General features: G+C 42.6%; 1 protein-coding gene across 2 annotated transcripts in view; it reads right to left on the reverse strand.

The window, feature by feature from the left end:
• Nucleotides 1–12,376, reverse strand: part of Colgalt2 (collagen beta(1-O)galactosyltransferase 2) — a 96,464-nt gene that overhangs the window by 34,589 nt on the left and 49,499 nt on the right. For both annotated transcript variants that reach the window (XM_038349292.1, XM_038349291.1), the window contains exon 2: nt 2,797–2,907. In XM_038349292.1, the coding sequence (XP_038205220.1) occupies nt 2,797–2,907 (111 nt within the window). The remainder of the gene's footprint in view (nt 1–2,796; nt 2,908–12,376) is intronic.

The following is a 12,376-nucleotide window of genomic DNA, read 5'->3' on the forward strand; positions in this document are numbered from 1 at the left end:
AGGTACGAATTTCTTAAAAACAGCACAAGTTTAGATTACTTGTTGAAATCCCAGTAAATTCAATGGAGTTTAATTGATCTGTCTTATGTGAGGTGAGGTGATGGAGCAGGCACATAATTCTTCAGATTTCTGCTGGCATTCATAAGAATGCTGGGCCAAGACTCTTAAATGGCGACAAAGACTCAGCGAATGCTCTAGATCCATCTGAAAGTTCTCAACGGAGATGGATATGGATGTTGTCACTGCAGCTGGCCAACTCTTTACATTCTTGGAGGTGTGTGGGCAACGTGTTTGCCTTAAGGAATGAAAAGTCACAAACACTGAGACTGTCGCTATGTAAACAATGTTCTGTAATTAATAAACTACGTACAACACAGGGATTATCTGGGTTGTCTTCCTCAGTTACAGTTCAAATGGAAATCAGTGGAATTCCTGTTTTTCTGAGTAGATTGCCAAAAATAATGCCTCATGACATATTTTTTCACACTAACCTTGGCATGTCCTCTATGAAGTAAAAATCTGGCTACAGAGAACGTGGCATCTGGGAAGCCAAGTAGGAACATAAAGTCTACCTGTGTAATTTTTTAAAGCCGGGCTAAATTCCATCAGAAGAAATACCAGAGGGATGTTTAAAAACTTTTATAGTGTTCAAACTTAATTGATAAATTTGCTTAAAATATAGACCATAGGTGGGGATTTTAGATATTGTGTATATACACATATATTCAGTGTGTGTTTGCATATGTATATAATCGAGTCTATAAGAATACATTTGTTCTGCAGTGACATTTGTTATTATTACTTTACACAGTGCTTTCAATAAGTGACTTTTCCTGTGCAGAAACCCAGAGTACTTATTCATTCAACTTCCATAAATCCTAAAGTTGGAATGATAGTGGCCCTGGGAACATTTACAGTGTTATGTTTTAAATTTATTTTTTATTTTATTCACTCATTTGTTCGTCCAGCAAGTTTTGATTTGGTGCCTGCTGAAAATACAGCATCGAGGGGAAATATAAAGTTTTGGATATTGTAACCCCAGCCAAAAGCTCTCAGTTCATTTCAAAAAGCTTGAATAAATTGTAGTTAATTGAGGTTAGTTCAATGTATTATGTCAAAAGGATATCATTAAAAATAAGCAGTTGGGGACTGGAGAGATGGCTCAGCAGTTAAGAGTACTGGCTGCTTTTCCAGAGGTTCTGAGTTCAATTCCCAGCAACCACATCATGTCTCACAACCATCTTTAGTGGGCTCTGATGCCCTCTTCTGGCACATACAGATAGATCACTCATATACATAAGATAAATAAATCTTTAAAAAAAAGAAGGAAAATAAGCAATCTAAAAGTAAGATCTTTACATTCGAAAAACCTCTCCGCTTTCTCTAGTATCTGTGATTTTGGGTCAGAGCTGGTTATAAAGAAAGATAAACACTTCCAGGACCTGCCTCGGTAGGAGCTGGCAGTTCAAAATAAACTCAACATTCTGGGTAATGCATATTTTCTTTGCAGAAGAACAGGATATATGGGAATCTTGGATGTGTTTGAACTTTGTTCTGGGTGTACTTGAGTCTTTGCAATAAAGACATGAAGTTATTTCATTTGTTCCTTATGAAGATTTCCATGGTAGTACGACTGTGCTAGCTGATCCTGATGCTCAGTTTTACTGGGCTGGGAGACACCAAGGGGATTAGTGAAGTACACTCGGAGCTGTGTCTGCATGTCCAGTTCCAGAGGTGACTGGCATGTGAACCAGCTGACAGGGAAGACCCACCCTAAATGCAGGCAGCACTGCTGGAGATGAGAGGCCCATGCAGAACAAAAGTAGAAAAGGAGGAAGCCAGAATGTGCATTGGAGGCTCTGTGTCCCCGAGCAAGTGCTGTACTCCTAGCGCCATGGAGTTCATTCAACCTTTGACCCCTACCCTTTCAACCTCTCAATGGAGCTGCAAACCAGTAACTCTCCAGCTGTTCCCAGCCCTTCAGCTGGGGCTGTGACTTCATTTTTCTTGTCCTAAATTTTCCAACCTCATGGATTGAGAAGCTCCTGGTTTCTCTGGCTGTCGAGCACGCAGACAGACAAACGTTGTTGGATTATCTAGTCTCGAGCCTGTAAACCAGCCTAAAAAGTCACCACACCCGTAATATTCTCTGGATATACTATGCCATTTTTCCCACTAGTGTTCTTTCACAAGAGAATAAAGGATAACATAAATATGTGGGATGTTGTGTAGATGAAATGACTAAGATATTGCTATGTCAAGACTGAAATAGCTTATATGTTCATCGTGAGCACATTGGCTAAATAATCACGATATATATGACAGATACCACACAATCCAAAGTGAGTCAGTGCCTTGGAGCTGTGTCTGCGTGTCCAGTCTCAGAGGTGACTGGATGTGAACCAGCTGACAGGGAAGACCCGCCTTGGAGACTATTGCTGTGCCATAGTCTCCAGGACATAACTTTACAAAATAAAGTACCTATGGAAGACATGCAAACCTTCACCATGATCTCTTAAAAATAAAACAGTTCACACTAGAAAAGCAATAAATTAAACAATGTTTAAGATTTGTCCCATCATCATAATTTATAAACGGTTGAAAACCTTGGCTGGCAGCCCAGGAGTAAGGAGAAAGAGCAGGTGGAGAAGACCCTGTTAGCAGAGGAGAAGGCCGAGTTTGCAACTCAGATGCAGAAAGGGCAGCAAGGGAAGTCCGCATGCACCCCCAGATCCGAAGCACAGGCGGCGGGAAAGCCAGGGCCAGGGGAAGATGAGTTTCCACACTGCTACTCACTCTGGAGCATCCATCGGCCTCCACTCCACATAGTGATACTGCCTCTGTACGTTTCTCAGCCACTCCCTGAGTATCTCCGTCGTGTTATCCACATTGTGATCGGTGGCTGCCCTGCAGGACAGAAAGCACAATTCGATTCAGTCACATCATTTAAAAAGACCCCAGATTAACTGAAGGAGAACAAGAAGTTCTGGGAGGTGGTGTAGGGAGAGCTATGGCTAAAGTAACCCTCGTGGGCCACACTAGATGGGACATCTGAAGCGAGAGAGGTGTTGCTTCTTGTCATCTTCGTGTCGTTAGGACACAAAGCAGGGCTCAGCCAATTGTTGAATCCACACGTGGTTCTATCAATAAACATACGAAAATGCTAAGCCAGAACAAGTGCAAACATGGATTAACTTAGAAAGGAAGTGTGCGCTCTAAGACAGAAACTCTACTCGCTAACGTGACTAAGACTTTGCCTTCGTTTAAGCAAAAGTTGACTTTTATTTTCATTTCAAATCACAACAAAATCTTTAGTCAGGACTGCTTTAGTTATTTGTATGAAGGGAAATCACAGTATTTCCCAATGTAAAACTCAAAATCTAAGGTAGCTTTACCTATTTGGGGCTAACTTTCCCATCACAAAGTAGAGTATCTGCAAAATTCTTCAAGTAATGTATGCAGGTGTATTTCTGTTCTCTAGAAAAAAATATATAGAAATATATATTCTCTAGAAAATATATATGTGTTCAACTTTCTAGAGAATATATATATATATATATATATATATATATATATATATATTCTTAAAGAGGGGCTTACAGGGCCCAGAAAGGTGGGTCTGCTGTTAACAGCGCTTGCTACACACTGATGGGGACTAGTGTTTAGATGCCAGCATCCATGTAACAAGCCAAGTATCCCACAAGAACCTGTAACTCTGGCTCTAAAGGCTGATATCTTCTTCCAGTCTCTGTGTGAGCACATGTGCATATACACATGTGTTCATACACTCAGACAGACAGACAGACACATACAAATGAATCCTTTTATGTAAGACAGCTTAAGTGGCTTCTAAAACCAAAACTATTTTAAAGTTATATACAAAATAAAGCCCAGTTCCATGCTATAGAAGAGATTTGCAGCTTATTTGCACAAATTCAGCTTTAAATAGGAAGTAAAGGAGGAAAGAAAGATGGAATCGGGAGAGAGAGGGAGGGGCAGAAGACTGGAAAGAGAGGTACTGAGAAAGAGCCACGGGCAGACAGACACATCTGACGTCCTTAAAAGGCAGCAAAGCCCTAGAACTTATTAGTAATTCAGCAGCTCCTCCATGGAGGGAGGGACACTAAGACTTCAGCAGCTGGCCCCTGGGAGCACAGCCTTGATAGGAGCAGGGGAGAGCGCTTCTGCCTTATATGGCAATGGGTTTTTGCTAAGCTTGCACCCTAATGGATTTCTTGTTATTTTCACTGGGGATTTTGTTCCAAACATAATAGAAAAAAAAAGAAAAGAAAATCTTTAAGACACAGAATGTTCAGGAATGTACAAGACAAAACATAGCCAATAGAGAGGGAATACATTTCTGTGAAATATAAAATAATTAAGAGCTGTGTGACTTTAAGTCATAGGTATGGAAAAATGGAAGATGAAGGCATGCAACCATATTTGAAAAAAATCTATCTTTTAAAATAAATATTTGAAAAACAATTTAAGACTAACTTTATTGATTTATTTTATACAAGGCAAGTGGAATGCTGGTTCAGTATTAACAAGATTTTCCAGAAGTTTATCATAAGTTTTATAATGGGAGAAAAGGAATATCAAAAATTTTACTCTTTGTGAAAACAATGAACTACCTTGGTACAGAAATTCTGTTAAGTCTATGACGTCTAACCATGTTTCTCAATGTAAGTTTAAGAATATTCTCTGAGTTCTTTCTTGACAAACTCCAATTGCTGCACTAGAATACTATTACAATTCCAGGGTATATCTTCAATTCTGATTAACTTAAGAGATCGCAAAGGTACTAAGGAAACGTAACACATCGATAAAAACCAAATCAATTTGGAAAAGGCAAGATTATAGAGTTAAACAAAAGTTTAACTAAAGCTATTTATTAAAAGTTTAATTAATGCTACCACTAAAGTAAGTCACACAGATCTATGTTATAAAGCTTATTGACTTCCTAATTCTAACTGTGTCATGGAATTTTGGTGTTCGAGGTGAATAAATGCATAAAAACATATTCGATAGCGAAGGTGTAAAAGCCAGTGTGACACTCCACCACTTCAGAATGGATGTTCTAACTGATTGAAAGTTCATTGGGATGCACAGATTTTGGGTCTGGTTAGCCTTAGTGTGTGAAGTTTTCTATTTGCAAGTTGTTTTTTTTTAAATAATGAAGTTCATAAAAATAGATAATTGAATTAAAAGTTGTCTAAAACATCATGCAAAAGCTAAGACTGTAGGGTGCTTTCAGATGCCTTCTTGCAAGTAATTAGAAGTAGCTCCTTTCTCTGTGAGGTCTAGAAGGGATGGCCGCACACACACCCCTGGGCCTTGTGCTACCTGGAGAGGAAGAGGTGCCCACTGAGTGGAGGAGAGGGTATCCAGGAACACTCAGGGCAAAGGCAGGGTTGTAGGAGAAAACAAACAACCGAGGAGGTAGGACATGGTTTCAGGGGAGGTATGGAAGTGCTTGTGTTCGTACACAGCTACAGCCAGACCCACTGTGACGGGGCCACAGGCTGCCACTGCCCTGGGTAACAGGTAGCTGCAAAGACGGCTAGGACATGAAGCCACTGTCTTGAGAAATGAAACATGTGTAGAGTCATTCCTGGACCAGAGAGAGGTATAGCACACCACCCTTCACTCACAGTATTGTAAGTAAGAATAAATCAAAACCAACCCCTCCACCACAAGATTAGCCAAATGTTACTAGAATTCTGTTATTTTTAATTTTTAAAGTATTGTGGAATAATTTGCTCATTTTTTCTCTTGGCTGTTGTTTCTTTGTCTTGCAGGACTTGCATTCTCTTTGTCTTCCTTGCATATGGGAGCTTTTCTTAGTCTCTTTTTAAAAAAAATTCGTATTAAAGGAAATAAATCTTTCTGGTCTACAGATGAAACAATCCTCAAAGATGCCTAAATACTCACTGCTGCTCTGGAAAAAATACATGTGTGGACTCTGCAGAGATACCCATGCGCAATTAAAGACAGGAATGCAGAGTGAAGGTATCCTCCTAAGAAACGCTCTCCTCAGTTGGTTCCTTTTCTTAGTGTGTAGAGTTCTCTTTGTTCTCAGACTTCCGCAGAAAGGAAGAGGGAAGTTTCCCACTGACCTTTGATGTGCAGGGTCCATCCCTCCAACAGTAAGTCCCAGAGGAAGAAGAACAGTGCTGGACCAGCCCAGCCCGTGGAGGAAGCCTTTCATCTCCCACTAAAACCCCCATTCCCTTGGTAATGGTCGAATACACAGAAACCCAGGCAGACAGGCCTAAATACTGCTTTCCAGCTCTTCAGCAAATAAGTGTTTCTGTGGGTACACAATCATGAAAGCATATGGGCGCAGGGCTCTTCAGAGAGGTCAGGGGCAGGAGAGAGGTACCAAATGCCCAGATGCAGGATTCCTGAAGGAAACGTGAGTCTTCCATGAGCGGTTCTAGTTTCATAATCCTTCAGAAAAATGCATCACTAAGGGGCATGTTCCACCACAAGATTCCAGAAGGAACTGGGCACAAAGACGTCCATCTAACTGGGGTATTTTTCATCAAGCTGGTGAAGCCAGCACAGCATGGGTTCACACAGATGTGTGACTCCCCTTAGGAGAAGCTGAGCCACCCTGTTTCTTTCTCTCTCAACCTGAGTGTCCTCAAGTCCAAATAGAAAGTGGGAACTGCCTTAAGGCCCTTGTCCTTTTCTCTGTAAGACTAGGAAAGGCCAGAGGAGTAATGGGGCATCCATCAGAGACTGTGAAGAAAACCAAGGATGTGGATTGGGACGCAACTCAATGGCAGAACACTTCTATAGCATATATGAGGCTCTGGACCCAACCCCCAGTGTCAGGAAAAATGCACCAAGCCAACGCCAACAGGAACTCGCCATGATGCAGTAGATAGCAGGACACCTGGACAGGTATTCCACAAGTAATCCGTGGCCACTAAACCAGACACTGTCAGAGAAAACACAAACATGGTACCATGGTCTAAGTGTTCCCCTAGAATTCAACCTAGAAGATGGAACTTAGGGTCAATGTGACAGCATACGGGGTGGGGCCTTTAGGAGGCTCTTCACTCGGCACTTTCTTAGAAGGATGGGGAGCCCTAGGGGCTCCTCCTCCTATTGGAGGGTGCAGCAACAAGCTGCTATCTATAAGGCAGAGGTGAAGCCCCTCCTCAGAAACCAGTTCTGTCAGCAACTTGATCTTGTACTTCTAAGGCTCCAAATCAAAGTCTTTTGCTTACAGTTGGTGTATCTAAGATGCTTTGTTCCAGGGGCTCAAATGAAGACACATGGGTTTGCTGGAAACCCAGGTTCTTGGTCATTTACCTTTGTCCACCCTCAACCCCAATCTCTCTGACTTAGCATAGGGTGTGTGGGGAGCTCAGACTTTGAGCTTTCCTCTTTAATTTTTTTTTTTAAGATCAGTGTCTTAGGTCTCTGTTGCTATAGTAAATGCCATGATTAAAAAAGCACCTTGGGGAGGCAAAGGTTTAGGTCAGCTCACAACTCTCAGGCTCGCTCCATCACTGTGGGAAGTCAGGGCAGGAACTCAAGGCAGGAACCAGAGGGAGGCAGATGAAGCAGAGGTCATAGAGGAACAGTGCTTAGGAACTTGTTCCCCATGACTTGCTCAGCCTGCTTCTTGTACTACTCAGGACCAGGGATGACAGCTCCCCCGGTCCCTCCCACATACATCATGAGTCAACAAAATGCCCTACATACTGGCCTATAGGAAACCTGATGGAACCCAATTGAGGTTCCTCTTTCTGTATAACTCTAGCTTTGATCTGACTGGGTGAAAATCCAATCAGGATAGTCCCGTGGTGACAAAGTCTCTTTGCTCCGGAGTTGTACAGAAACCCTGCAGCTAATGAGAGGTACCCCTCTAACATTTTAGGGGAGCTGTGGCCCTGGAATGGCTTCAGTGCTCACGGTTAGGACCTCTCTGTTCATCAGTGCCTCTTTGCTTATTTTTTCAGTGTTGAAGTATTTTAATTTTATAAATTGTTTTTGCCTATGGCATTTAAAATATAATTTTATAAAGTAATAATTATAAGAATAAGTGGATGAAAGCCATGTATAAAGATAGAATTTGTGATTAAAAACAGCATTAAAAGGAAGGGATAAAGCTATTCAGGACCAACATTTTCATGTCCTATTAAAACTGCATAGCTGCCAATTTGATCAAATTATCAACTGAGTTATTAATTATAATGCCCAGGGAAACCATGAAGAGAACAACTGGAAACTATACACTGAAAGAAATGAAAAAGGAATCAAAATATTACTATAGACAAAGACATCTCATACAAAGGAATGACCTCCCCCCCCCACCCCGGAGACCTCAGTAACTAAAAAAAGATGTCATCGTAGAAAACAAAAAGGAAATAGATAGGATTACTTGCTTCCATACAGAGACAGCAGGCTGACAGAAAGAGCTGCAGCACCCACATGGCTCCAAGAGACACAATGGCTACATCTAATGTTGCCCATTTGCCTCTTCTCTGGTCGTGTGTCTAGTTGCTGTTTCCCCAATCTTTCTCTCCTCTAGCTTTGAAAGTCAGAAAAGGTTCAAGGACCTGAATATCCAAAAGAGGTAGCCAGGACAAAAGCAAGCACTCGCTGGAATTCTGATCAATAGCACATGTAGGATGGTTTTAGCTGAGGAAGTTCCAGCACTGATGGGTGCATTGCCACTGGGAAGTGGAAGAGAGAGCGCATGGGCCATCGTGGAAGCCTGTCTGTAGGCTAAAGGGGCTTCACTGATGGCAGGGGTGGGGCCGGAACTCGGATTGACCTGGTGATGGCAAGGGTGGGGGCAGATTGCCCTGGTGATAACCAAAAACAACAACAAAACTAAATCTGACAGTTCTCATTCCAGAAAGTCAGTTCTTATTCCTACATTTTGGCCCTCAAATGATAGCCAGCCTGAAATAATTAGAACTGGCTCATTTACTTTAACCACAAGTCCTTCTGAGGCTGTTAGGGCTAAGCTCACATTGGTGAGACGGGGCCACTGGAACCGGATTGAAGCTAGACAGGATTCCGCAGCTGTTGAGGGCACGGTACTCTCGATCTCTTCCATGTGCCCTGGGCATCAGGGAAAGTCTAAGCCCTGGCAATGCAGAGCCACAGGACCACAGCCAGTGTCAGAAAAATGGCGTCTCTCAACAGCAGCTGCTCTCTGCTGCCTGAGGATCTGAAAACTCTGTCCTCCAGAGGCTCAGGAGAATGGTGGTGCAGCGGACGCCATCAGTTAGCCTGGATCTTTCCCACTGTGAATAGCAACTGGCAAAAAGAAAATTTTCCAGTTTGAGATTTCAAACTCTTAAGTGCCCTCTTAAGTGGCTTTTTGATATAGGAGTGTTTCTATCTATCTATTGTTTCATTGGTTAATTAATAAAGAAACTGCTTGGCCTGATAGGTCAGAACATAGATTGGGTGGAGTAGACAGAACAGAATGCTGGGAAGAAGGGAAGTGAGGCAATCGCCATGCCTCTCCTCTCTGGGTCAGTCACCATGAAGCCAGCCACCAGGTCAGACATGCTGAATCTTTCCCCGTAAGCCACCACCTCCTTGTGCTACACAGATTACTAAATATGGGTTAAAGCAAGATGTGAGAATTAGCCAATAAGAGGCTGAAACTAATGGGCCAGACAGTGTTTAAGTGAATACAATTTGTGTATTGTTATTTTGGGGCATAAGTTAGCCAGGTTGCCAGGAGCCGGGTGGCAGGAATGCAGCCCACCACTCCTTCTACAGCTTTTTTCAATAGTAAAGATTCATTGGTAGGGAAGATAAAAAAAAAAACACACACCTAAATAAATAATGAAATTAATGTTCAATAAAGATATTCATAAAGCCCCTCTTCATTCCAGAAACAACTACAGACATAGCACTGAAGCCTGGGCAAGCACCGCATAAAACATGCAGCCCACGTGGGAGTAGCCAACCAGTGTCTGATTTGACTGCAGGTGCACTCCATGAGACATTGTTTGGGAGACCAAGGACCTGAGACTAGATAGCCCAGAGACCCAAGGTAAAACCAAATACTACCATTCTCCTAAAGAAGCACAGCAATAAGATGATTCCTGATGACATTCTGCTATCCTCATAGATCAGGGCCTTACTCAGCCATCACGCCAGAAGCTTCCTCATGCAGGAGACTCGTCTGTTCCCTGCAAGCTTTGCTTGGGTTAATTTATCACAACCTCCCTCTGAGTCAAAACCTTAGAATCATGAAATAATGGAAATATCAAGTGCCCTCTTTTCCCCTTTTCTACTCCTTCCTTTGCTCCTTGTTTATCCTAATCCCCACCCATTTCCACCCACTCTTCGGTTTTCCTTTCTCTCTCTTCTTTCCTCCCTCTCTCCCTCCCCCTTGAGTAACACTATATCCTTTCTTGTGTAAAGTTCTCTGAAGACAGTGATGACAACACGCTCCTCCCTTCGAAGCATTGGTCCAGAAGAAATGCTGCAATGGCTCCCGCTGGTCCCCTGGAGTCGGATACCAACCCCTCTCACGTGAGTCAGCTCAGCCTGGCTTAGATGCCTGATCCTGCCATTAAACCTCCACTGCAGTTGCTCAGAAAGTGTGATCCACTGGTTTTCTTGGTTTTCTTTCTTTGTTATCAGATCTGTCCCGGAGGATAGGGGCTCTCCCAGTCCCTATCAGAGTTTGTAGTATAAAGTAGCTACCAAGTATGGATTTGATGGATGAATGAAGGAGAAATCTCAAGGGGCTATAACCTATGCCATTCCCATGCCTACAAAAGTTAGGCACAAATAGGAATGGCCTGTGAGAGGAGGACCTGTCAGTGGGAGGCACCTGCAGGCTCCATCGGACTGTAGCCACGAGAGGGACTCTGTTCAAAAATGCCAGACTTTCCAGTTGTTCAAAAGAAGCCAGCTATGCAGGTTTTAGAGATAAAAGTCTTGTGTTTTATTGAATTTTTTAATTTTTTTAAAATTTTTTCTACCTATGAAATCTCTCAAGCTGAAATGCCATGAAAATATTCCAGCCTGGCAGAGCCTCTCGGGAAACCATGAACCCAATACAAAGACGACATTATTTCAGTTCTTGGGAGCCAAGGTCCATCCATCTACTGCTCAGGGCACATAGTTTAGTAATTGAGTATTTCAAATATGCCTAGGAGGGTAGACAAAAATATTTCTTCTCCACTCGCATGAACACAGAAGACATCTTCAGTGCAAATGGAAAGTTACACACAGGTGGGGGTAACTTGCTTTCTTCTCGAGCCGTTCTAAAATGCTCTGAGGAAAAGCAACTTAGAGAGAAATGACTTTGTTGGCTTACAAATCCAGGTCATAGTCTATCACTGAGGGAAGTCTGGGCGGGAGCTCAGGCAGGAACTGAAGTAGAAACCACGGAAGACCACTGCTTGCCGGCTCACTCTCAGGGCCAACCTTAGCTCGCCTTCTTCCAGACTACACACCCGGGGAATGTGCTGAACCTAGAGGCTGGCCCTCCTACATCAATTAAAAATCAAGTCAACCCCCGCAGCCCCGCCACACACACACACCAGACATGCCTACAGGCCAATCTAAGCTAGGGAATTTCTCAACGGAGGCTTTCCTATTAGCTGTGTCAAAACTGACCATTAAAGCTCTTGGACATAAAGCAAGGTCCGAATAATTTCTGCTAAGCAGTCTTTACTGGAAGAATTGATGGGAGAGGGTATTAGTGTGGATTTGATCAAAACATTGTATAAGCATATAAAATTCTCGAGCAAACAAACAGAAAATGGAGCAAACACCATGGAATAGGTGTATACCTCCAACAATGTGTCTTTGCACATTGACTAGCGACTGAGACATTGCCACTGCTGCATGGTTTTTAAGTTGCAGTTCTACGCCGGGATAATTTAGAGACCTAGCATTTGCCTTTTGAAGTATACCGGCCAGTGACTTCAAATGCGTTACTAGATTGCACAGCCATCACCGTCGTCCAGTCCAAACCACTTTCCTCGCCCAGAAGGAAACCCCTTGTCTGTGAGCATCCTTTCCCTCTCCCGCTCCCTCGCAACCACAATTGCCCTTTTTTGTCTCTATGGACTTGTCAGTTCAGGATATTTCGTACAAATTAAATTGTACAGCGCAGGTTTTTGTGTGTGATTTCTTTCACTTTGCATGTTTCCAAGGTTTCTCCATGTCATGGCATGTACCATCACTTCATTTCCTTTACAGGCAAATAAAATTCCATTGCATGGGTGTATTATATTCTCCTTATCCCTTCCTTAGTTGGTGGACATTTGAATATCTTTGCTTTGCAGTGGTTATAGGTATTGGTGCTATGGACATCCATGTACAAGCTTTTTATGTGGATATATTTTCACTTTCCTTGAATATTGTTGCC

This window comes from Arvicola amphibius, chromosome 12 (genome assembly GCF_903992535.2).
Source record: "Arvicola amphibius chromosome 12, mArvAmp1.2, whole genome shotgun sequence".
NCBI lineage: Eukaryota > Metazoa > Chordata > Mammalia > Rodentia > Cricetidae > Arvicola > Arvicola amphibius.